The sequence below is a fragment of the Mesoplodon bidens genome (genome assembly GCF_964165515.1).
Source record: "Mesoplodon bidens genome assembly, chromosome: X".
Lineage (NCBI taxonomy): Eukaryota > Metazoa > Chordata > Mammalia > Artiodactyla > Ziphiidae > Mesoplodon > Mesoplodon bidens.
Genome location: NC_138163.1, coordinates 82,427,463 through 82,453,311, shown reverse-complemented (window position 1 = coordinate 82,453,311; position 25,849 = coordinate 82,427,463). Strand labels below are relative to the sequence as shown.

Genomic DNA, 25,849 nt, shown 5'->3' with positions numbered 1-25,849 from the left:
ATGGGAAGAGGCAGCGGACCTCCCTCTGGGTTGGCTTTTTCCTGGGAGGGGTGTCAGGGTGGGGAGAGGTTTCCCTCCCCCCCCAGCTTCAGCCCCCTAACTTCCATCCCTACCCCAACCCTCCTTTCCCAAGGCAAGCAGAGGGTAAGAAGGGCTGTTTCAGGAGCAGCCACACCCTCCTTTCAGCCACTGTGCACCCCCTAAAGACTCCACAGCTTCAGGGGACCCCAGATGACAAGGCAAGGGGTCGTGTTCCTCAGACCACACCCACTTTGGGTGTATCCAGGGGCTCCTTTACATACTCCAAGTCACCTAGAAACCCATTTTACTGACAGCCACTAATGCGCATGCACATACAAATGCTGACACAAATCCCACACCTTCTCATATAGAATCAAAATCACACACCCAGCCTAGTCTGGGGATCAGTAAGCCAGCTTGGTCTCAGCTTGACCTCAAAGCGCAAGGTCCAGGGATCGCCTGCCCCAAGACAACCACAGCCCCCATACACACCTTTGCCCTGTATTTGTTGCACTTTCACCAGTGTCCTCAGAGGGTGGGGCCCCTGAGAAGGAAAAGGTGGGGACTGGGTTCCTGGCTGAGGTTGGGGGATGACTAGGCAAGAAGCGACAGGACTGGGCTTAGATGTTCCAGATGTGTGCGGGCAGGAAAAAGTTTCCTTCAGAAGGTAGGGAGTGACCCAGGCAACCTGTTCCTCTCAAGATTTCCTCTTATTGGTAGTACCCCCTTGCCCCTGGGAGATGGAGACAGAGAATCTTTCAGTTCAGGGCCTTGCGATGTGTGCAATCTCTGTAACCATAGCAACTGACCAACTAGCCACTAGCCAGGCCTCCCTCAGCCCCAGGTCAGGCCTGGTGCCTCTCCTTCAGGTTCCTCCTGGTTCCTATGGTGGAAGCCTCAACATGGGGCCGCCTGAAGTTTGGCCAGATCTGCCTCAACTTGCTAAACCCTGTTTGCCCCACCCCAGGGAAGTTTCTCCTGAGTCCCCACCCCAGGGAAGTTTCTCCTGAGTCCCCACCCCAGGCAACCTCTCCATTCCCAGATAGGGATGCTGTTGAAAGGGGAGGAGATGGAGAGAGTGGGTGTATAGCCTGCCAGGAGGCTAGACCTCCGGGGTGTCCCACTGACTTTCCACGTATGCAGATGAAAGGGAAAGAAAGACCCCGGAAACTGTCCCCTTTGCTCACCTCCTCATCCAGTCTGGCACTTGGGACCTGCCCTGTGACCTCTGCTCCTCCCCGGGGCTCCTCACATATACTGGGAGGGAGGCTGGGATCTGCCTTCTGCCAGGGTCCCTGATAGCCAAGTTTCCCTTCCCCCAGGCCCTCACCATGGGCGAGTCTCCCGGCTGCTGCTCAGTCTGGGCCCACTGCCTCCACTGCCTGTATAGCTGCCACTGGAAGAAATGCCCCAAAGACAGGACACAAACCAACCAGGTGAAGTACGGATGGGGTGCCGGGGGGGTGGTGCGGAAGTCCAAGGCAGAGGCCACTCGGAGGGGATAAGAAGGCCAGGTGTGTTCAGAGACAGCGGAGGGGAGGGCATAGGGAAGGAAGGGGCTTTCTCTCCCCAGGAGGAAAATCCCCTCAAACATGGAAAGAACTACCTGCAAAAGCAGAGTACCCCCATGCCTGGCAGGAAGCCCCCTTGAGCTGCCCTCTGTTGGGGACTCTGAGCTGAAGTGGGGATGGGCTGTGAGCTTCTCTCCTGCCCCTTTGCAGTGTGAATGCATCTGGTTTGGCCTGCTCTTCCTCACCTTTCTCCTCTCCCTGGGCTGGCTGTACGTCGTGTTCGTCCTTCTCAATGACCTGCACAACTTCAATGAGTGTGTCACGGACCCCCTTCCTCAGCAGACATGTCAACCTACTCCCCACCCCGGGACTCCAGGGTGCTCGGTCATCCCCAGCCCTGCCTGGCTTGCCCCCTACCCAGCCTCCTTGAAAACCCCTCCGTGAAGTCTCCCCAGTCCGTGGAGCCCCTGACCCCCTGAAGGGCTTCCCCTCACTCCCTTCTAGCCCCCATCCTAGAGCCACCCAGCCCAGCTCCCCTCAGGCCACTATCGCTGCCTTTTCCCCCCTCTGACACCTCCCTCTCCCCTCCCACAGATTCCTGTTCCAGCACTGGGGACACTGGATGGACTGGTCCCCGGCATTCCTACTGGTCATCTCTCTACTGGTCACGTACGCATCCCTGCTCTTGGTGGGTCCCGGGGCAGCTGGTCTAACCTTAGCCCTTCCTTCCCTCTCAGCTCTACCCTGTCATTCTCACCCCGGCCACTGAGGGGAGGGGAGGAGGGAGGTGTCAGCCTGGAAAGCCCCCCTCTCGGCACCTCATGACTCCCACCACCTCTGCCCCCAGCTCCTGGCCCTGCTCCTGCGGCTCTGCGGCCAGCCTCTGTGCCTGCACACCACCCACAAGGTAGAGTGGGCGTATGGGAGCAAGCGGGAGAGGGGTACACTGGGCCCGGCACTTAGCCAGTTCTTCTATCCCTGGGCACGAGCTCAGTACCTGAAGCCCAGTAAGTATGTGCTGAGTGAAAGAAGGACAGTGGTTGAGTCAGGAGAAGAGAATGGTCCTGTTTTCATAGAGTGAGGGGCAGCCCAGGCAGCCACAAGCCCAGGATGACATGAAGATCCCTGGTCCCCCAGGTGCTGCTGCTCCTCATTATACTTCTTGTGGCCACTGGCCTTGTGGGACTGGAGGTCCAATGGCGGCAGGAGTGGCATAGCTTACGTCTGTCACTGCAGGTGAGTGGCTGATATCCAGGGCTTAGCGGGGGAAACCTTCGCCTGTGGCCAACCCCAGGACACAGCTTGCTCCCTGGTGCCCCGAGACTCCAGGTAGCTCTCAACTTCAAAAGTCAGGTCCTAGGAGGAAAAGGGGAGGGCTTCTAGGGAGAAGAGCCCTCCTCAACAACTCTTGTCCACAGGCCACAGCCCCATTCCTTCACATTGGAGCAGTTGCTGGCATCACTCTCCTGGCCTGGCCTGTGGCTGATACCTTCTACCGTATCCACAGAAGAGGTGCCAACTCTACCCTCCCACACACCCTCACTGGCCATCAATGCTTCTGCCTCCTGCTGCTCCGTTTCCTGCATCTGCACTCTGCTTTCTGTCCCCAGGGCCCACCACTGTCCTTTCTCTATAGCCTGTCCCCCACTCCTCACAGGTCCCAAGATTCTGCTACTGCTCCTATTTTTTGGAGTTGCCCTGGCCATCTACCTGGTGCCCCTATTCATCTCCTCAGCCTGTATCATGGAACCCAAAGACTTACCCCCCAAGCCTGAGCTGATGGGACACCGAGGGGCCCCCATGGTGAGTGCTGGGCAGAATGCTGGCAGGGCAGGGAGGGTCTGCTCCTCTAGGCTGCTGTGACCAGGCCTGTGGGTTCCCAGGCTCCAACCCTTCCCTGCCACCTCCTCACCTTTCCCAGCTGGCCCCCGAGAACACCCTGATGTCCCTGCGGAAGACAGCTGAATGTGGAGCTGCTGTGTTTGAGACCGACGTGATGGTCAGGTGAGGGAAGCCGGGGCCCCCTCCTGACCCGAGGGACACAGCAGGGAAGCTCCGGAAATGATGAGCAGCCCCAGAGCTTGGCCCTCTGACTCCCCTTGTGCCTTCAGCTCCAACGGAATCCCCTTCCTCATGCATGATGAGCGCCTGACCAGGACCACAGATGTGGCCTCTGTGTTCCCACACCGAGTCAACAGCCACAGTAGCAACTTCTCCTGGACTGAGCTGAAGAGACTCAATGCCGGGGCCTGGTTCCTACAGGTGAGGACAGCCTTCTGGAAGAGGCAGCCACGGGCAGGGGCACTCAGGGGTGGAGTTCACTCATTGATAAGCATCTGCTGAGCCCCGTGTTGGGCGACAGGTATACAGTCTCTGCACTCAGGTCATTCCCTCCTAGTAAGGAAAGCACCTAGGCAACAGGCTATCAGAATATGAAACCTCCAGCAAGAGCAAGGTCTTTACTGGGTAGAGAGGAGAGAGAGGTCACTGTTGGGCAGGGGGAGTGCGGGAGAGGATCAGGAGTGGTTTCACAGGAGAGGATGCCTGAGCAGCATATGAAGTGAGGGTAGTTTTTAAGATGGACAAGGCAGGGAACGGGAATTCTGGTCAGAGGGAAGAGTGTGTGTGAAGCCCAGAAATATGAAGGAGCCTTTCCAGGGAACAAAAAGTGGCTCAGTGGGAATTCCCTGGCGGTCCTGTGGTTAGGATTTGGTGCTTTCACTGCCTGGGACCGGTTTCAATTCCTGGTTGAGGAACTAAGATCCTGGAAGCCGTGCGGCAAGGCCAAAAAAAAAAAAAAAAAAGACAATGAAAAAGTGGCTCAGTGGAAGTGGGAGACAAAAATGCATGGGAGTCGTGGGAGATGAGACTGGCCGGGGGCCGGGGAAGCAGAGGCTTGGTCTCCGGGGACTTTGAATGCCAGGCCTAGAAGTGTGGACTTCAATCCTGCAGGTGATGGAAATTATTTAAAAGGATACTTAATTTGTTTAGTTTTTCTTTTCTTGATTACCAAAGTAATTCCTTATAAAAATTTTTGTTTAAAAAGTAAAATGTCAGAGAAATAACCTAAAATTGAAGAATCTCCCGTAATCCAACCCATCAGTTGGATACATATTCTGAGGGATTAAGACATATCTGAGCATTTAAGAGTAAAGGACGTCTGAGTTTGAATCTTGGCTTCACCACTTCCTAGCTGTGTGAGCCTAGGCAACATTTCTTAGGGTCTCTGTGCTTCATTTTCCTCATCTATAACATGGGAATAATAACAATACCTACCTTGTAGGATTATCGGGAGGACTAAATAAATTAATACACATAAGTGCTTCTAATACCGTCTGGCACATAGTAAGCATTTAATAAGTGTTGATAGCTCACTTTCTCCATGCCAGTGACTAGGAGGTAAGGTCATCTGTTGATTTCAAGGGGAGGAGAGGAGAGTGGCAGAGGTTTGGAACAGCCACCAGGAGGAATGGGAGAGGGAGCAAATCAAGAACAAGTAAAAGGATGGCTAAGTGGCACTGAGAGCAAAAAATAGGACTAAAATGCCAACAGCCCACGTGGTGTGCTCTGCCCCCCGATTCTAGGGGTGGAGGGGGCGGACAACTGCAGAATTCAATCAGAGTCTGGGATTTGTGGGGCAGGAAAGGAGTTGACGGGGCTGTGGAAAAGTAGTTCAAGCTGCGGATGGACCATGGGTAGGGGATGTAGGTGTGGCCAGAAAGGGGCTGATGGATTGGGAGGAAACCAAGGGGTCAAGATCCCAGAGGTCTCCGTGAGACCCAAGGGAAAGTGTGGTGAGAGTGAGGAAGTTAGGAAACCGGGAGGATAGGAGGTTGGGGCCAGAGTAAGGCGTTAGAGGGTCTAGAAAAGGCCACAGTTTGGAGAAAGGAAAAACCCTGGCTCAGCAGTGGGCCGAAGCTGTACACCAAGTAGGGGTAATGAGTGAAGATAATGAGGATGGGAGGATGGCCTGGAGGCTTCTTCTGGTCTTGAAACAATTTTCTTCTTCTTATAGAGGCGACCCTTCTGGGGGGCTAAGCAGCTGTCAGGCCCTGATCGGAAAGACGCTGAGAATCAGACAGTGCCAGCCCTGGAAGAACTACTGAAAGAAGCTGAAGCCTGCAACCTTTCTGTCATGTTTGACCTGCGCCGCCCCCCACGAAACCATACATACCATGACACTTTTGTGAACCAGACGTTGGAGACTGTGCTGAGTTCAGGGGTGCCCCAAGCCATGGTGATGTTGCCAGGACCCCAAGTGCTCCCTAGTGCCCCTCTCCCCTGCCTTCCCTAGGCCATGATGATAATGCTGAGGCTTCCCCCCGCCCCAGGGCCCCACCCCAGCTCATACAGCCCATCCGCAGTCAGACCTCTCTGCCCCTGTCCCCACCCCCGGAATCCCTAGGCCTTCCCCAGCTTCATGCCCATCCACCCTGAACCACAGGTCCTCTGGCTACCGGATGAAGATCGGGCTTATGTCCAACAACGGGCCCCCCAAATGCGCCAGATATATGGACATCTGGGAGGCCACAGCACTGAGAGGCCCCAGTTTCTCAACCTCCCCTATCAAGACCTGCCACTGTTGGATATCAAGTGAGTGCCAGAGGAAAGGAGCTGAGGGGATCACATGAGGCTTAATGGCGGGGAAGAGCCGAGGCTAGGAAGGCAAAAGCCATTCATTCATTCGCTCACACAACACATATTTATTGAACACCTGCTATGTGTCAGGCACTGTTTATTGCAGGCTTTGGGGGTGAAAGAGACAGACAATAAACCACGGCACAAAACATATGCATATTGGATAGTGATAAGTGATCTGAAGACAAAAAAATTGGGAAGATGTAGTAGAGATTGGGAGAGAGGGGCTAGGGAGGGTCACAGTAGGAAGAGTGGTTAAAGAGGCAGTGTCTGGGCTGAGACCTGACAGGTCACAAAGAGAGGACAATGGGAAGAGCTGCAGAAGAACAGGAACAGCAGCCTTGTGAGCGAGGGGAAGGCAAGGCTGGAGAGGTAGGCAGGGGCCAAATTGGGTAGGACCTTGTAGGCCACCAGAAGGATTTTAGCTTTCATTCTACACCAAAGAGATTGGTGCAAGAGAGGATGGATCCAGGGGAGAGAGGCGAGAGTCCCAGATGTGAGCTGGGCCCCAGAAGCTGACCCAGCCAGGAAACATGATAGGCTTAAAAACATGCAGTTGCCAAGGTCTCTTATAATATCCTTGTGGTCAGACAGAAAAAAATGTGGACTGAATGATAGCTCAGTTATCATATTAAGTATTTCAAGGACCTTTCCCCAAGTTGTCACCATGGGAGGAGACACGATATCAGGTTTGGCCCTCCCCTTAGTCTTGTCCTGGTCAACATCGACTGCTGATCATGTTTCCAAAAGGCATGAATTGGTAATGAAAACACTGATGGGAAAATGGAGGCCCTGAAGGGTCTAAGCACTCCAAGATGACAGGCCAAATGTACCAGGATGAAATGCAACAGAGATACATGTAAAGACCTATATTCGGGGTCCAAAAGAAGCTCAACTGCACAAAAACAAGAGAGGGAGACGCTGGCATTAGCAGGAGCATGTGTGAAAAAGACCAGGGCTTTGATTGAACACTGTGAATAATGAATGACACTGCCAAAAACTAGCCTGACCCTGGGCTGCCTTCACATGGGCGTAGTGCCCAGAAGGCAGAAGGAGTTTTGCTCTCCTCGAAGCTGGTCCCAGCCCACCCGGGATATCACCTTCAGATGCAGGCTCCAAACTTCAAAAGGAACATAGGTAAATTGGAGTAAGATCAGATTAGAGAGGTTTGTATGGGGAAGGGAATTATAAGCCAGGTCCCCAGCCCCAGTTGAAGTGACTGGGGCTGTTGGACCTGGAGAAGAGAAGACTCAGGGGAATGTGGTCACTGCCCCTCAGACCTCTGAAGGGATGTCATGAGACAAAGAGGAGAGACACATTTGTGTGGCCCCAGACAGCAAAGCTAGGACCCATAGGTGGAATCCACCAGGAGACAGAGTTGGTCAGGGGCTGCTATGCAAAGGCAGAACTGATGACTCTGGGGCAGTGACACTGGAGATTCAAGCACAGAGAGGGGCTGTCTCCCTCCCACGCCTGGAACGCCATGATTCTGGATGTTCCCTATTTCTTCCCCTCCTCCACAGAGCACTGCACCAAGATAATGTCTCGGTGAACCTGTTTGTAGTGAACAAGCCCTGGCTCTTCTCCCTACTCTGGTGTGCAGGGGTGGATTCGGTCACCACCAATGACTGCCAGCTGCTGCAGCAGATGCGTTACCCTGTCTGGCTTATTGTAAGGGCTCTGGGACTCTCACCCCTCCTCCTCTTTTCCCATCCCTGCTTCTCCTTAACCCTATCCCTCTCTTCCTTACTTATTGCCCCTCCTCCCCCCATATACTACCTGTGTCTGTATATGGGTCGCTCTGGCCACTGACAGGGGCTTTTTTCTATTCCCATAGCCCCCTCAAACCTACCTAATGATGTGGATCATTACCAATTGTGTCTCCGTCCTGCTGCTTTTGTGGACCTTCCTCCTCCAACGGTGAGTGTTTTGTGCCCCAGCTTTCTGGGTCTTTATTCTCCCTAGGGTCCTGGTGATGGGGCTGATTCAGACTCATAAGTGCTGCCTGGGGCTGGCTTGGGGTTTGGTCTGTTTGGTTCCTCGGAGATTCTTAGACCCTTCCTTATATGTCCAATTGGCTTGAACCTTTTGGGAAAGGCAGTCTGGGGGAACTCGGGGTCAAAAGGTCGTGCTTGAAGCTGGGTGAACTCATAATGAGAAGCTTTTCTCCCTATAGGAGATGTGCTAAGGAGAGAGAGAGAACCGGTAAGAACTTTCTCCCCTCACCTCATTTTTCTCCTCCTCTAGCCTTCCCCTTGCTCACTCCCTATATGCCCCTCTCCCCAGGCTTAGAAACAGCAGTGCTGCTGACCAGGATCAACGCTTTCATAACGGAGTGAATGCCCTGTCCTGGACCCCCACCAGCCAAAGTCTGAGGCCTGTCTGCATTGGCCAAGAGCAAGGAAGAGAGAATGGCTGAGGTGGAATGTTGGTGGGGTTGGCGTGGGGTGAACTTTGCCAACAGGAGGTTTTGAACTATGAGGGCCCTCTGCCCAGATGGTGGCATGCCCCAAGCTTCCATGGAATCCGTTCCCCTTGGGATTTTGACCTGAAGTGGTTAGGAAGACACTGAGTCACCAGAAATTTCTCCCCAAATGAAACTAGAACAGACGAAGAGACAAGATTGCCAAGAGAATGTTTCTGATCTGTGTGCACGTGTTCTTGTGTAGAAGGCACAGGGTGTCAGGGACGGGACAGCTTGGAACAGTGACTGAAGGAGATGACAAAACGGCCTTTCCTGGAGAACTATAAGATGATGGAGATATCGACCTGGCTTCATTCACTCTCTCCCCTAACATATGCAATTTATCTGATTTCCTGCCTAGAGGCTGGGGGCCAAAGAGCCCATCTAGCCATGTAATTCTGTGCCTACAGGTGGCTTTTTGCTGTGCACAGTCTTTTCTTCAAGACACATTCGTTCCTGAATCTTGTCCGTTAATCGGTTATTCAATGAATTGAATGCCCATTTGGCACAGTCTAATCTTTTCAGCACTGGGGCTGGGTGGAGGATGCACCTTCCATCTAGGGTTGTATGTGACATGACATTGAGGGGTCATCATGGGGAGAATCTTGGGATGGAGGTGGCAAGAGGTCCACCTGGGGCAATGAAGGGCTGCAAGTGGGAAGCAGGAGAGCAGCCGCCACAGGGAGCGTTCCGGGTGGCCCAGGCGCGCTGTGCAGAGTTGCGCTGTAGCTCCACCTTGTGGTCACCTGCCCCAAGAGGAGGGCCGCGCCGTCGTCAGCCGTGACGTATTTGCTGAATGCTACCTGTTTCTTGTGCCCGTTGGGGACCTGCCACAAGTTTTCGCTTCTCTGGGCTGCGCGCAGGGTCAGGTTGCCGGGCCCACCTTACCCTCGAGGAGCAAGTTCCCCGGTATGTTTGCTGCTCGTGAGTCCCTGGGATAAACAGCTAAGATGACCAGCGCGGAGCTGGCCTAGGATAAGGAGTCTGGTAGAAGTGGGGGAGGGGCTAAGGCAAACACAAGGACAGGAGGGGGCTCTGGCTGACTCTTCAGTCCTCACCGCACCCACATTCACCCCGGTTCATGTCTCCACACGAAGGGAAATCGAACTAAGGGTCTGACGAGGTCAGGAGGTTCGGTTCTCAATTCCTCCTCTCTCGCCAGCCTGGGACCCGGGGGCGGCACTGGCACCTAGGGACAAGACCCTCCTCGGTTGCAGGGCAGCCCCGGGAACTACAACTCCCAGGATGCCCCACGGCCACTTCCGGTCTCGGGATGGACCGAAGCGAATTTGAATTTGTGTTCCCGCCCCCTCCTCCTCCCAGACCCCGCCCCTTCCCTTCTCGCCACCCCGCCCTCGCCATGCACACACATGCACATACACACACAGGCCGCCGTCCACGCCAACATACCTGGCCTGCAGCAGGCGCGGTGGGCGGTGGCATCGGCGTGCGACGGGCTGGGAGGTGGGAGGAGCGCCGGGAGCCCACGTCGCGGCTGCTGCCTGGTCCCAGTCTTCTCGGGGGTCCACGCCGCCTTGGACCGCCTCTTGCACACACTACCTTTTCAAGCTGCATTTCCGTAGTTTTCCCTGTTCCCGATCCCGCCCCTCAGACCGACTGCCGGCCTCAGCTCTGGGGCGCCCAGGTACTGCCGGGCTCTCACCTCTCAGCATGGACCTCCCCCCCACCCCCATCCCTACTTTTCTGTCCCCTCCCAGTCGCCCAGCCTCGCAGCCCCGCAGCCTCTTCCTCGCCTCCCATTCCGAACTGACCCTGACCACATCCAGGGTCTCCAGCCCCCGCAGCCTCCACCTCTCAGCTCCCAGGCTGTCAGCTGCAGTCCTCTAGCCTCAGAGTCTAGACTCTCGGCCGGAATGCCCCAAGCCCTTGCCCCTAGCCCCTAGCCTTGAGCACTCAGCCCTGAGCCTGCCACCGTCCATCCTTCCTCTCTTCCCAGGAGGACTGGACAGCTATGGCGCACTTAACCTTTATAAGGTCCTGGACTGGAGGCTGAGATTGACTAAAACTTGAGGGTGGAGGACCAAGGGGCGCTGCTCATTGGGGTTTGGGTGCAGTTGCTCTCGTTATTTTTAGCTGCTGACTCACAGCTTCTGGCATCCGGGTTTGGGGCTAGCAGGCTGGGCTAGGGGGCTATTAATAGAGCTAAGGCACAGCCCCGACCCAGTTCAGTTTAGAAGCACAGGGAGCAAGGAGCCTTCCCCTGCCATCGTGCGGCTGTGGAGATGTGGACTGGGGCAGTGGCTGGACCAGGACCTCTCTGGCTGCCTGTACCTCAGCCTGGTATCTCTACCTTGGAACTCTCGAGGGAAAGCCCACGACGAGACTCTGGGCACAGCCCTCCCCTAAGTTTGCCATGGTTTGGGCCTCTGCCACAATGAAGCTCCTGCTGTACTGAGAGTGAAGAGATGAGTCCCCCAAGTGGAGGGATTATTGTGCCCACGGCTTCGGCCTGCTTGGACCTACTCCTGGGCCAGAATGCTAGGTTACTAGGAGGAAAAGCTGTGGATTTCTGGTCCCCAAAGGCCCTCATAAGGACGGAATACTTCAGCATGGTCCTAACAGAGAGGGCACAGAGCTGACAGGATTTGCTAGCCCCAAACCAGACAGCACTAGGAAGCTGCCGAATTCTGTGTTACCACCCTGCCATTCTTCTTTTTGTTTCTTTCCCTCTTGTTGGGCTCTGTCCCTACTCACAGGGGTCAACAGACCTCAGGATCTCTCCCTACTCCATAGAGAAATCTAATTCAGGAAAGCCACTGAGAAACTTGTCTCCACCAAGGTATGAATGATCCTTTATATATTGTCGTTCCTATGGGGCCTTTTTATTTTAATGGGCGAAAGTAGGAGTTCCCTAATCCATACCTTGGGAATGGTGGGGAAATCTTGATACCTCAGTAGACTAATCACCAAAATTATTCCTACCCACGCCCAATGTGCTAGAATTCCCATCCACCAAGGATGCACACCCACAGCAATGCCCCTTACTCGCAAACCAGAAACTTCCTGCTTTCAGCAATCCCAATCTCTGGCTCCCAGGTGAAACCCGAGGGCTTTGGGGCAAGGGTGATTATTTCTCCACACAAAAAGACTGGGGTCACCCAGTGAAACTGTACTTTCAAGAATGAGCCCAGATTATCAGACAGCAGCGGGCCGCACTGCCCTAACCCCACCAGTTTGCTGAGGGAGGGTGCTGGAGAAACGGTGGATAGGAGCGAGAAACAGTTCCTCTTCTCCCAAATCCCTTCTCAGGCTCCTCTGTGGCTTCAGGCTCCATGCGGGCCTCCCGGTTGCCTAGCAACCACAACCGCCTGCAGGGGCGTGGGCTGTTTTCGACCTGTAGGGGGCGCCTGTCTCCCTGGGGCCTCGGGCTGGAACTCTAGCAGTTGGGAGGGGATTCCAAGTGTCAAAGCATCTCAAGGTTGCTGACTTGCCAACCAAGTCCAGTCAGCATCAGAGAGCCTGTAGAGTGGGGAGACGCTCACTATGAGTGTAAAGGGATGTAACTCATTCATCAAAAATGAAAATGTGTGTGTGTGCGTGTGCGTGTGCGTGTGTGTGTGTGTGTGTATGTGTGTGAGAGAGAGAGAGAGAGAGAGAGCGCGAGAGAGAGGAGAGAGGAGAGAGGAGAGAGCAGTCAATGGGGACGGGGTGTGGGGAAGGCAGTTTGAACCTCTCCATTCACTCCAGGCTTAGCAATGTTTATTCCTCAATCAGAGCAGTTCAGAGGCTCAGACTATAGGGTGTTTTCTGTTTTTTGTTTTTCCTGAGCTAGTTTTAGGATGTAGGAAAAGAGTCTAACACTCTATTGTATTGGCAAACTGCTGAGCATATAAAAGACTTTAAGGTCCTGAGTTACCAGCCTAGCCTAGACTTGGTCATGAAGGAAGATATTCATTCATTTGTTCATTCAACAATAATAATTAACCTTAATCCACTGTTACAAGGTAATGTGCTAAATGTTTTACATTTAATCCTCACAAAAACCCTATGATTATTTCCATTTCACAGGTAAAGAAACTGAAGCTCAACAAGTAAAGTAATGGCCAAGGTCACACAACTAGTGACTGGGTTGGGTGTGACTGAGCAACCACTGTGTGCCAGGGTCTAAGAATACAGGAAACAAGACACTCCTCTCTTTTCTCTACCTAATGAACACCTAGTCACCCTTCAGAAGCAAGCTCAAAGTGTCATCTCTTATGAAACTTTTCGTAAGCCCCTCGCCACCCACAAGTAGAGTTGATAACTTACTTTTTTGTATCCCCCTCTGAAATAGCACTTTTCACAGTTACTGTGATGAAATGCTTCTTATATGTCCATTTCTCTAACTTTGAGCACCTTGGCGACAGGGTCTGTTTACTATTCATTGCCACTTGGATGTCTGATAGACATCTCAAACTCAACATGTCCAAATCTGGACACCTGATCTTTTTCGCCCAAATGACCCCTCCCCTAAAGCGGTCCTCATCTCAGTCGATGGCAGTTTCACCTTTCCAGTTGCTGTGGCCAAAAAACCTTGGAACCACACCTCATATTCAATCTGTCAGCAAATCCTGTTGACTCTCTCTTCGAAATACATCCAGAGTCCAATCACTTATCACCTCCAGTGCTACCACCCTGGTCCAAACCACCATCACTCACGTCTCTCTGGCATCACCTCAGTAGCCTCCTGACTGGTCTCACTGCTTCACCCTTGTCCCCTGTGGCCTATTCTCCACACGGAAGCCAGAGTGATCCTGCTAAACGCAAGTCAGATCATGTCAGTTCTCAGCACAAAAACTTTCCAATGGCTCCCCATCTCTCTCAGAGTAAAGCCAAAATCCTTCAATGGCCTACAGGCCCTATACAATCTGGTCTCCTACTAAATCTCTGATTGTATCTCCTAGTACATTCTCCCTCTCACTCTGCTCCAGCTACTTGGTCCTCCTTGCTGTTTCTTGAACAAGCCAGATGCACTTCTTACCCATGACCTTTGCACTGGCTCTTCCCTTGCTAGGTATACTCTTCTGCATGGCTCCCTTCCTCACCTCCCTCAAGTCTTTGTTCAAATGTCACTTTCTCAGTGAGGCCTACCTTGACCAGCCTGTTTAAGATTGCCTCTATTCTAATTTCCAGTTTACAGTAAATACAAGGTATAGAGGAACAAGATAAATGACACCACGAGGGGAAAAAAAAACAACAACAGACAAATCCAGAAGTAGGATATTCTACAAAACAACTGAGTTGTACTTTTCAAAAAGCCGATGTCATTAATTAAAACAAAAATAAAGATGGGAGACTTCTAGTTCTGGACCCAAGTGGAGTAGACCTGCTTCTCCCTATTTCTCCCACTAAGGACAGCTAAAACTCTGTATGTGATATATAAAACAAACATAGGAAGATGCTAAAAGAAGGAGGAAAGGACAGACTTGACTAGATGACTTGACTAAAAACAAAAACATGAACAGAGCCTCAGAGACATGTGGGACTATAACAAAATACCTAACATTCATGTCATCGGAGTCCCAGAAGGAGAAGAGAAAGGGTGGGGGCGAAAATGTCCTCAAGAAATGATGGCTGAAAATCCCCCAAATCTGGCAAAAGACATAAACCTACAGATTCAAGAAGCTGAACGAACCCCCAACACAGGATAAAGTCAAATCCATGCCAAGACACGTTATAATCAAACTTTTAAAAACGAGACAAAGAGACAATCTTGAAAGCAGTAAGAGAGAAACACCACTTTACCAACGGGGGAAAAACAATTCAAGTATCAGCGATTTCTCACCAGAAACCGTGGTGGCCAGAAGGAAGTGGCAACAACATATTTCAAGTGTTAAAAGAACTGCCAAGCCTGGATGCTATATCTAGTGAAAGTATCCTTCAGAAATGAGGGAGAAATCAAGATATCCTCAGAAAAAGGAAAGCTACGAGACCATGACACCAGCAGACCCACCCTAAAAGGGCGGTTAAAGGCAGTTCTCAAAACAGAAAGGAAATGATAAAAGAAGAAATCTTGGAACATCGGGAAGGAAGAAAGAATAGAATGAGTAAAAACGTAAGTACGTACAACAGACTTTCCTTCTTCTCTTGAGTTCTCTAAATAATGTTTGATGGTTGAAGCAATCAGTAAAACATCATCTGATGTGAAGCTCAGTATATGTAGAGGAAATATTTAAGACAACCATACTATAAATAAGACATGGTAAAGAGACCTAAAGGGAGGTAATTTTTTTACACTTTCCTCAGCCTTTTAAAATGACGACACCAGTAGGTCTTTGTGGTGATGAAATAGTTTTGTATTTTGATTGCAGTGGTTGTTACAGAAATCTCCGCATGTGGTAAAATGGTATAGAACTATACACACACTGTACCAATGTCAATTTCCTGGTTTTGATATTGTACTATAATTATGTAAGATGCAATCATTGAGGAAAACTGGGTGAAGGGTACACGGGCTCTCTCTGTGCTATCTGCAACTTCCTTGTAAATCTATAATTATCTCAAAATAAAAAGTTTTTCTTTTAAGATTGGGGCTGTTCTAGTAGCTAAAGACACGAATGCAATGTGACAGCCTTGATTAGGTTCCGATGTTAAAAAAGATAAAAGGCAAGTTTGGAGAAATTTGAATATAGACTGGATATTAGATGATATGAAATTATTGTTAATTTTCTTAGATGTCATAATCATATTGTGGTTATGTGGGAGAATGTCTTTATTCCCACAAGATGAATGCTGAAATATTTAGGGGAGGAGTGTAATGAAATCTGTAACGTACATTTGAACGGTTCAGAAGGAATTGTAGACAGATTGATAAAGCAAATGTAACAAGACATTGCCAGTTGTTGGCTCTATGAGGAAGATATATAGGTGTCCCTTGTACTATTCTTTCAACATTTCTGTATGTTTGCAAATTGTCATTTTTAAAAAAGTTGGAGAGGATATGTGGAGGATATACATGTGATAAAGCAAGTATAGTAGAATGTTAATGAGAATCTAGGTGGCACCTGGATGTTTGTTCCCTGTAAAATTCCTTCAATTTTTCTGTATGTTTGAAAATTCTCATGTTAAAATGCAGGGGTAAAAAACTTGAAGAAAAATGATCACAACCTCATGTCCTTCCCTAGTACTCCCAATCCTGCTTTCTCTGCTCTTTTTCTTTTTTCCCATAGCACTTATCACCATATATCGTAGTATATACTTCATTTATTTATTGTGCTATTTTTTGTCTGTGCCCTTTCACTAGAATGTGAGCACCCCAAGGGCGGGGATTTACTGTGTTTTGTTCTGTTTGCTGCTATATCCTCAAATCCTAGAACAGTGTCTGGCACATAGCAGGTGCTCAGTGAATACTTGTTGACTTAAGAATGAATTTCTGTAGCCCTAGGGCCTAGGTCAAGGTCTTGCACAGAGTAGGTGTGCAATGAATGTTCGTTGAACTGAGATCTGAGATCTGCAGGAGAACTTAGAATAGACCTGTTGGACTTGAGTGGTTCAGAGCGTGGACTCTGGAGTCAAATGGCCAGGATCTGCATCCTGATTCTGTCACTTCCACCTGTGTAACCTAGCTGTATTAACATCTCTGAGCCTCAATTTCTCGGTAAAAGTCAGATAATAATAGTAGCACCTTGGTAGGGGTTTTGTTTGCATGTAAAGCACTTAGGACTTTGTGAAGACTCAATAATTGGTAGCTAATGACAAAAAGAACAGCAGAAAGATAAGAGTTTTCCCAGCATGTCATCCTTCCTCCATCCGCCAACAGACTGAGCCAGGAGAGGCTAAGGAAATGTCCTTGGATAAGTATTCCCAACTTCTTCTCCAGACACCCGGATTTCTTTCACTTCAGATCTCTTCTTACCTTTCCTTCTGCCCTGGACTTTCTTTACTCTCTTGGCATCCTGAAGCTCTTCCTGCCATCATAACCATGCAGGAGTGGAGTTGAAGAGACAGGAATCTGTGCACCAGGGACAAAAGCTTAGAGCTTTCCTTTCCTTCTGTGCTAGGCTTGAGTCCCTCATTGGTGATGGAAGCAGGTCAAGTGTGAGGTTGCAGTCATTTCGGGGCCTAGAGGTTGAGAGAACAATAGTCCTGAGGAAGAGGCCCTGACAAGAGAGTAGCCTCCTAAGCTGCCCTCTTCCTTGGTCCCGTTAGGAGAGAGCACCTCCCTCGCCCTGCTCTAACGTCCCTTCGATCTGTTCTGCCGCCTCAAGTCTTTACTTCTGGTGGCCCCAGCTCAGAGCAAGCCCGGGGACCCATTGAGCATCTCCCTGCAACTCCCTCTTGGTAGTGGGGTGGGGTGGAGTGGGCCGAGGACAGGCTGAAATTGGAGATGAGGGGGCACGAGAGTGGGGGCTGAGCTCACCCGTGGCACAAGTCCCCTGTCCCTGCCCTAGGGTTGGCCCTACCCCCGATATCTGGGGAGCTGGGGCTGAGCCTGGGGGCGCCACTGCCTCTGTTCCTTTAAGGAGCCTCTGTTTAGCATTCCTGCCGCTGCCGCTGCCGCTGCCTGACTCTGCACGCTGATTGGCTGGAATCAACTGAGAAGGGAGCCAGGGAGAGATGCTCTTGACTCCACTCAGAGCCATCCTGGGGACCAGTGCGGGAGCGGTCCTCGCAGCACCCAGCTTCTGCCCAGGCTCCCGCTTCTTCTTTGCCGCTGGGCCTCGGCCCAGGAGCCACGACGGGCGACACGGAGCCGCCAGTGCTGGAGGGGGAGCCGTGGGTGCGGGGCAGCGTGGGGGCAGAGGCCCCGGGACGCCCGCCCGGCCCCAGGCCCCGCTCCGCCCGGGCGCCCCCACGGGTGCCCCCCCCTTCCTGGTCCGAGCAGTGTGAGTGTGCCCGGGAGCCTGGCGGCAGCGGCGGCGGCGGCAGCGGCGGTGTGGAAACCGGCGTGGGCTGGGGGGTCCGGGCCGCGGGGGGCAGTGCCATGCACAAGCACCAGCACTGCTGTAAGTGCCCCGAGTGCTACGAGGTGACCCGCCTGGCCGCCCTGCGGCGCCTCGAGCCTCCCGGCTACGGGGACTGGCAGGTACCCGACCCCTACGGGCCAGGTGGGGGCAATGGAGCCAGCGCCGGTTACGGGGGCTACAGCTCGCAGACCCTGCCCTCGCAGGCGGGGGCCACCCCCACCCCCCGCACCAAGGCCAAGCTCATCCCCACCGGCCGGGATGTGGGGCCAGTGCCCCCTAAGCCAGTGCCGGGCAAGAGCACCCCCAAACTCAACGGCAGCGGCCCCAGCTGGTGGCCCGAGTGCACCTGTACCAACCGGGATTGGTACGAGCAGGTATGGATCAGCAGAGGGGGTGGTGGTGGGGCAACCCACGGGGGCTGAGGAGTGGGCGCCTGGAGGCCTGGGGTGCAGCACGGGTTCCCGGGGCTCCCAGCCCGCAGACCCTGAGCCCTAGCATTGCAGCTGGGCCAAGAGAGGCGGTTGGAAACGTGTGCTTCCCAGTGTGTCTGTTTGGGGGTCTCCATTTGGAGGGGATTGGGAGGAGCTGTGTGTCAGGAGGCGAAGGCATGGCGGAGGGGCACATTCTCCCGTGTGGGGGGATTGGGTTCGCCTCAGCGTGGGCGGGGGGGTTTAGCAGTGTCTCTGTGTCTGGCAGGGGGCGGGAGGTTCTGCGGGGGCTGTGTGCGGTGTGTGTCTCCACAGGAGGGGAGGAGGGGGCATGGTGCTCTGTGTAGGGGGGACATGTGTGTGTGTGTGTGTGTGTGTGTGTGTGTGTGTGTTGAGGTGTGTGGAGGAAGGCAGTGGAGCTCCTGTGAATCTATGTCGAGGAGCCCATGTGCCCAGCTTGCTGAGCTTCATCCCTTGATGCCATGAGTCCCTCTCCGTCCTAGTCCCTTTGTGTGTGAATGTGCACATGGACATGTGGGGATGTCTCTCTGAATGTGGAGGTGTCTCTGTAGATGAGGCTGCACGTTTGGCTGTGTTTGCCTGTGTGTGTGTGGCTACATGTATATGTGTGTGAGCATGTGGCTGCAAGTGTGTGCACGCGTGTGCCTCTGTGTGTGTGTGTGTGTGTGTGCGCGTGCGCGTGCGTGTGTGGTGTCCCTGGTGAGAGGCGCTTGACAGGCAAGGGAGGGGAGGGGGAGGAGGCGAGAGACACGTCCCAAGCAAGGCTGAGAGGCTGCTGAGAAGGATGGACTCTTTTGTCCAAGCAGCTCTGAAGTGTGTATGTGCACTCAGGGGGCGAGGGGGGGACTGAAGCCAGCTTCCTTGCTCCAGAACAGGCATGATGCCTGGAGCCAGGCAAGGGGCAGCTGCTCTGGTGCAGGGACTGGCCCCGGTGGGGCATCTTCCCCTTGGGTACCGCAAGATGTGGGAGAACTTGGCCCCCCAGTCCTGACTTGGCACAGCTTGGGAACCCCTGGGTGCTGGGCACAACTCCGGCTTCCACTCCCAGCCTAAATAAACTGCCAGCTTAGAAAATGGAAGGAGCATCTGTGGGAGAAGCAGCAAAATGGAGGCTGGGCCGGCAGAGCCAGGTCCCTGGCATGCATGGCGGAGGGCCTGTCTGGTTATTCGGCTCTGCAGCCCCCAGGGTAGGGAGAGGGGAGGAGGAGGCTTTGTTGTGGAGGGCAGGTGCTGGCTGCCCCAAGCTGGTGACCGTTCTGGCCACCTCCGTCCCCCTCTGGGGATCAGATGTGCTCTCACTCAGAAGCAAAGGTTGGGGACTTCCTGGGGAGAGGAGTCCTCGGTTCAGGCCTTCTGTCTGTCCACACTGACTGTTTCCTGTGTCCCTTGCCTTGGCCCCTTGCCCTCTCCAGCGGATTCCCCTCCATCCTGGGGCCCTACCCTTGTAAGCACTCTCTTGTGCTTGTCCTGCTCAACTGGTAGATAGGTGCCAGTCCCAAGGCTGGGCCAGTTGGTCAAGGTTTCTTTGCCAGGGCTGATCCCTGGCTGGCTCCTGGCCCTGGGAGCAGTTTCCCTGAGGGGGGTGGTGGGAGGCTGGAGGGTGGACCAGTGGAAGCTGGGAGCTGCTGGGTCTCACCAGAGCTGGACTTGAAGCATGGCTATCACATGTGGGCACACATGGTGTACCAGATGCATACAAGAGCTACATGGAAATCCTTTTGCCTATGTGTCTGTTGCATGGTACTTCAGGCAGTGGTGTTGGTTTGAGGGCTCTTAAGAGCCATCGGTTCTTCCTCCTGGGATCACGGACAGGAGTAGGGCTGCAGCGAGAATCCTGCCACCAACTCCTAGGGCTGCAGGGCGAAAAGCCCTGGGGCCAGGCTCAGAAAAGGTGGAGGCATGACTAGCCAGCGCTCTCTTCCTCTCCTCCTCTCTGCTTTTCGAAGCCAAAGCTGTGTGGGGTGTAGGTGGGAGGGGAAGCAGAGCAGGGCATGCAGAGGAGCCCTCACCCTGGGTTTGCAGCTTCCCTCTTCAGATGAGGAGACCAGGGGTCAGGAAAGGGGCAACACAGCCAGAGAAGGATGGGGGAGGGGCACCAGGCTATCTGGGGAGAGAGGCAAGAGGGCTCCTCCATTCTTGGGGATAAGAGTGAAAGCCAGGGAGCAGGTGCTACTTGTCTGTCCAGAACCACATTTTCACTTGACAGTGGCCACAAGTAAGTCCTGTCTGAGAGGCCATCTCTGTGGGTTGGTCAGACCAACCCTGTGTTTCCATCCCTTTCCCTTGCTTCTCCTCCTGTGGCTATTGCATGTTGAAGGCTGTGGACTCTGCTGCCAATCAGTCCGTGGGTCATCAGCTTCTTCCTCATGGGGCATCTTGTCCATTCTGCTCCTGTCCCACCCCTGGCTTTGCCTCTGACTCCCGAGCAGATCCCTCTCTGCTGGGAAACACAAAGGGTTTGGGATCAAAAGCCCCTTGATAGAAAATGGATTGACTTCTGCCCATTTGAGGAATTGGGTTCCTGGGGACACAGGAGATAGAATGAGGGTTCATGAGGTACTCTGAAGGGGGTAACTTTTCTTTTTCCCATGAGCTTTGCTGGGCAAGGTGATGAGTGGCCAGAACATCAATGGCCTTGGCGGCTTGCTTTACTCAAAAGAGCATGCGGAGATCCAGGTTCTAGCCCCTGCTCTGCCACTAACTCCCAGTGTGCCCTTAGGCACAACCTGTGTCCTCTCTGGGCCTCGGTGTCACTATCTGTCACATGGGAGAGGTTGAACAAGATGGTGTCTGCTGACCTTCCTGCTCTGACATGGTGGGAGTCTGTGATCCCAAGTCAGGGAGAGCTGTTGTTCAGAAGGGGTGCAGGTCCCTGTCCAGGCCACTGGGTGCCCCCACGGATGCTGAGCGTGGCATGGTTTGCCTGCCATGTTCCATTTCTGCCACCCCCCTCAGACCAGCCCTGCACCCCTCCTAGTGAACCCCAAGGCCCTGGAGCCCAGCCTCTTGGTCAGTGCACCACTGGCTGGCTCGGTCCCAGACAATTGATCTGGGCTAAATGAGCAGCTGGGTTGGGCCTGATATGGCTGGAAGCAAGGGGAGGGGGGCCTCCTCAGGGTCAGCCTGTCCCATCTGTGGCCAACAGATGTCTCAGGGTGAATTTGGGCTCTCCTACTACTCCCTGGGGAGTTGGGGGACAAGCAGGTTGACCAGGGGGCGGGGGGCGGGGAACGGCGCAGGAGGCACTTAGGACCCTGCCTGTGTCTTCCCCTAGGTGAATGGCAGTGATGGCATGTTCAAGTATGAGGAGATAGTCCTTGAGCGGGTGAGTCTGGAGGTGGGGCAGGATGAAATGGGAGGGCAGGGTTAGAACGGGGAGAGGGGAGGGCCCTGAACCTTGGTGTCAAGACTCGTGGGGGACCTGCATTGAGAGAATGGGGAAACGGCGGCCCTCAGAGGCTGCATCACTGCATCAGTCAATCAACTGACTAACAAATATTAATTGACCTTGCTCGCTGAGGCCTGGGGAATTGGGGAGGGGATGGCTTCGCTGAGGCCTCCACGCCAGAATGGTCAGCACAGGATGGGAATCTGCCAGATTCGTGACGAATGTGCCCCAGCCTGCCGTGGCCCCTTCTGAGGCCTGGAGAAGCTGCTCTTTGGGGGCAGGGGTAGATGGGGCCCCGGAAACCCTCCCCCATGCCTTCTGCATGAGCAAACTGTGCCCCTCCACTTCCTTCTGCAGGGCAATTCTGGCCTGGGCTTCAGCATTGCTGGTGGCATCGACAACCCCCATGTCCCCGATGACCCTGGCATCTTTATTACCAAGATTATCCCTGGTGGAGCAGCTGCCATGGACGGGAGGCTGGGGTGAGGTGGCCTGGAAGCAGGGCTGGGGACGGCAGGGGCAGGATGGAGGTGAGGGGAGGAGGGCCGCCTGGCAGGATGACCCTTGCATTAGATCTGAGATGGGGAGGGGTGAGGAGGGAGGGGGAGGGGAGGGGAGAGGAAGAGGAGGAGGCGGGAGAGGGGGTGGAGGGGCGGTGGCAGGGTGTCATGCCTCTTGGGCTTCCCCCACAGGGTGAATGACTGTGTGCTGCGGGTGAATGAGGTGGATGTGTCAGAGGTGGTGCACAGCCGGGCGGTGGAGGCGCTGAAGGAGGCCGGCCCCGTGGTGCGGTTGGTGGTACGGAGGCGACAGCCCCCACCAGAGACCATCATGGAGGTCAACCTGCTCAAAGGGCCCAAAGGTGCGGCCCTCTGGGTTCTCGTGCTCTGGCCAGAGGCCCCTGGTTGGCCCTGTAGGAATTGGAAGGGAATACCCTCACTTCCTTCCTGACTCCCTGGTGCAGCTCACAGCCTTCTTTCTTGATCTCACATCTCACCTGTACTGACCTCGGGATGGCAGCCTGGTGTTTGGGATCCCTGGGGGGAGCGCCTATGGGGCTGGTGGCTTGGCTGGGTGTGGGGGATTGGGGTTGGGATTGACTGCGTGCTCTAACTTCTCCTTGTGTCCCTCTCCCACTCCCTGCTGGCTCCCGCCCAGGCCTGGGTTTCAGCATTGCTGGGGGGATTGGCAACCAGCACATCCCGGGAGACAACAGCATCTACATCACCAAGATCATTGAGGGGGGTGCTGCTCAGAAGGATGGACGCCTACAGATCGGGGATCGGCTGCTGGCGGTGAGACAGCCTTCCCGGGGATGCCCAAATGGCGGGGTGGGGAGGTGGAGCTCTAGTAGCCTCTCCCTCCACCTGAACCTCACTCAGGGACTAGGCATCACGGGAAGTTTCAAGAGCATCATCTGAGTTGTGTGTCCCCAGATAGCAAGGCCCTAGTCCTCTTCGTGGCTGGAACTCCCTCACCTGTCCCCCCCTACCCCCTGCTTCTCTGCCCCTCACAGCACTGTATTTGGACCTCTGTTAGATAGAGCACTGTTGAATTTCACTGAAAGGGCACCCCTCAGTGTTCCCTGGGGAGGCCCTCCCTTCTTCTCCCCGGTGCTAGCCCTAAGGCCTCTCCTCTCCTAGGTGAACAACACCAATCTGCAGGATGTGAGGCATGAGGAAGCTGTGGCCTCGCTGAAGAACACATCTGACATGGTCTATCTGAAGGTGGCCAAGCCAGGCAGCCTCCACCTCAACGACATGTATGCACCCCCCGACTACGCCAGCAGTACGTACCAGTCTGCCCTGTCCCTGTCCTGAAGCCCTGCCCCCTGGTTTCTGGAGGGGAAGAAGTTTATGCTCCTTGTTAAGAGAGAGAGAAGGAGAGAGAGAGAGAGAGAGAGAGAGAGAGAGAGAGAGAGAGAATAAGACTGGTGCTCAGGAAAGCTGAGTCCAAATCCCAGCCCTGTCCCTTGTACCTGGGTGTCTTTGGACAAGTCCCTTTCACCTGTCTTTAGTTTCCTCTTTGGCAAAAAGGAGCTAATGATATATGTGCTGCCCTCCTCATAGGACTGCTGCAAGGATCAAATGAGATCACGGACGAGAAAACCCTTGGAAAACTGTATCAGGCTGTAGAGATGTGAGGGATTATTATTAGTCACACCTCTAGTCATCCCTTTCTTTGTAGATTGCCTTGACTTTAGCTCTTTCTAAGACTCACAGGAGTGAGCTCAGGATTCAGAAAGGGACTGTGGAGGAGGAACCCTAGGGGGTGGAGTGGGGAGGAGATGCCTGAGGAATCTGCATCCCTCGGTCTGGTCTCTTTACATCTGAGGTGGGGGTGGGGTGGTCAGCCCTTGGTGGCGGGTGGAGTAGGGTACCACTGGGGAGTGGTCTCGGAACTTTTCTCTCCCTTTCTCGATTCCAGCTTTTACTGCCTTGGCTGACAACCACATAAGCCATAACTCCAGCCTGGGTTATCTCGGGGCTGTGGAGAGCAAGGTCAGCTACCCTGCTCCTCCTCAGGTTCCCCCCGCCCGCTACTCTCCTATCCCCAGGCACATGCTGGCTGAGGAGGACTTCACCAGGTAAGACCCCCTCCCCCGCCCCGCCCCTCCGCATCCTACCTAGGGATGGGGCGGAGAGGAATCGCTTCTGGCTGGCCACAGGCCCCCTCGTAGTATGGCAAAGAAGAGGATAAAGCCCTCATCGCTCCTGTCTTTGGGGTCTGAGGCCCCCTCTCAGGCCCTTGGGGCCCTAAGGAGAGACAGAGGTGGCTGCAGGGACAAGTTCTACCATCAGGGGGAGTGCCAAGTGCGTGGCCCCCGTTCGAAAGTGCAGAGAAAGGGTAGGAGGGAGTGTTTAGGGGGCTGAGGAGGTGGAGGCTGCGGGATTTCCTGCCCCGAGACAGTTGCAGCCCCCTCTGCTGCAACCATTCCACGTTAGAGAAGAGAGCAGTTCAGCCGGTGGGGTTGGTCCGGGATGCTGGGAGGCTGGCGGGCCAGGTGGCCTCGCACGCAGGGAACGGCCCCGCCCCACTCTGGCGGCTGCTGCCGCCGCCGCGGAACTGGTTGGGCCGGCAGGGGTTCCGGGGGACAGGTTTGCTGCAGGGTGGGGCCTGGGAGGCTGCTGGGCTGGCTGCAGTAGAGCCGGAAGGGTAGGCGGACGGACTTGGAGGGGGGAGAGCTGGAGGAGCCATGGAGAGGGCACGCAAGTTCTCAGGCTCCGGCTTGCCCCTGGGCTTGGGCTCAGCTTCGGCCTCGGCCTGGAGGAGGGCTTCGCGGAGGAGGGCTTCGCAGAGGTGGGCCTGGCCGCTCCGCTCCCTGCGGCCTGGAGGGGATGCCAGGTAGGAGGAGAGGAGGGCTTTAGCAAGAGCATCCGGGTCTCAGGGAAGGAGCCTCGCACCTGAGACGGGGAGCAAGAAAGGTAGAGCCTCGGACCTGGGGCTTCTCGGATGAAAGATGCTTAAAGTGAAGGCAGTGGGCTGGGCAAGTGTGCTGAGTCAGGTTGTATGGATATACAGGAGCCGCAGCTGCTCTCACTTGATGACACTGACCATTTACAGAGGGATTCCTTAGACATGGTTAGTTGGAGTCGGAGTTTTCATGTGTTTGTCTCCTCTCTTCAGTTAGTCTCCTAAGCTTCTTCTGGGGACCTGGGATTTCTTTATCTCTATCTCACACATCACCCAGCAAGGGTACATAGTGCTAGCTGTTGACCAGATCTGTTGTTGGGGAAAGTAGGAGGGGTCATAGTTGGTCGGTGGATTTTTGAGACTGTGGAGAAGCATGTATAAAGTAAGTATGCACAGTTTGTGGGTGGTGAGTGCAATCAACACCAGGGCCATCCCACAGCCCCTAACTGATTCCCCTTCTTGTGGCCCAGGGTTCAAATCACACCAGTTGGTAGGATGGGAGAATCTGGGGAAGAAGAGGACCAGTGAGTGGGCTCTGAGACATGGTCTCTAGAGCCCAGGGTAGGGGTTTGTTGACCAGAGAGAGTCGGGGACTGTCCACTGGGAAGTTGACTCCAAGCCCTCAGGAAGAAGGGAGGAAGAACAACTGAAACTTGGCACCTGGCAGCAAACAGCAGCCAAGCAGGTTTCAGGAGAGAAAGGGAGCAACAGAGTATCATACCTAGGAACCTAAGTCCTTCTACAGCCATATATATGGGCCTTGTTCCAGGCTGGCCCTCACAGGGACAACAGTTTATACCTACTTTGTCCTGACCCTTCCACTCCTTTCCCACCAGAGAGCCCCGCAAGATCATCCTGCACAAGGGCTCCACAGGCCTGGGCTTCAACATCGTGGGAGGAGAGGATGGAGAAGGCATTTTCGTCTCCTTCATCCTGGCAGGAGGCCCAGCTGACCTGAGTGGGGAGCTGCGCAGAGGAGACCGGATCTTATCGGTGAGGAGACAAAGGCAAGGTGGGAGGATGGGAGCTATGCCAGTCTGAAAGGGAGGAGGGAAGAC

At 54.1% G+C, this 25,849-nt stretch overlaps 2 protein-coding genes across 5 annotated transcripts in view; both read left to right on the top strand.

Moving 5' to 3' along the window:
- Positions 1-1,352: 1,352 nt before the first annotated feature.
- GDPD2 (glycerophosphodiester phosphodiesterase domain containing 2) lies at positions 1,353-9,347 on the top strand (the record flags this gene model as incomplete). 2 transcript variants are annotated; one of them, XM_081222533.1, is made up of 15 exons in its annotated part: positions 1,353-1,457; positions 1,743-1,846; positions 2,127-2,220; positions 2,380-2,439; positions 2,670-2,768; positions 2,951-3,044; positions 3,190-3,335; positions 3,454-3,536; positions 3,644-3,794; positions 5,548-5,769; positions 5,977-6,125; positions 7,694-7,841; positions 8,008-8,090; positions 8,347-8,375; positions 8,457-9,347. In XM_081222533.1, 15 exons carry the CDS (start codon positions 1,353-1,355, stop codon positions 8,507-8,509), a joined length of 1,620 nt encoding a protein of 539 aa, XP_081078659.1. In that variant the 3' UTR covers positions 8,510-9,347. The 2 variants fall into 2 exon arrangements, with proteins under 2 accessions (XP_081078659.1, XP_081078658.1); XM_081222532.1 differs by having other exon boundaries at positions 1,743-1,909.
- A 703-nt stretch (positions 9,348-10,050) lies between these two features.
- DLG3 (discs large MAGUK scaffold protein 3) overlaps positions 10,051-25,849 on the top strand; it is a gene marked incomplete at its 5' end in the record, with an annotated part of 64,713 nt that continues 48,914 nt past the window's right edge. Inside the window, 10 exons of one of the 3 annotated variants that reach the window (XM_081221328.1) lie at positions 10,051-10,279; positions 11,352-11,434; positions 12,664-14,689; positions 21,264-21,314; positions 21,735-21,859; positions 22,070-22,239; positions 22,536-22,672; positions 23,021-23,165; positions 23,805-23,964; positions 25,628-25,784. In XM_081221328.1, coding sequence (XP_081077454.1) covers positions 14,630-14,689; positions 21,264-21,314; positions 21,735-21,859; positions 22,070-22,239; positions 22,536-22,672; positions 23,021-23,165; positions 23,805-23,964; positions 25,628-25,784 — 1,005 coding nt within the window. Of the gene's footprint in view, positions 10,280-11,351; positions 11,435-12,663; positions 14,690-17,557; positions 17,915-20,944; positions 20,999-21,263; positions 21,315-21,734; positions 21,860-22,069; positions 22,240-22,535; positions 22,673-23,020; positions 23,166-23,804; positions 23,965-25,627; positions 25,785-25,849 lie in introns of those variants that run through there. The other 2 variants (XM_081221329.1, XM_081221331.1) reach the window with 2 other exon arrangements.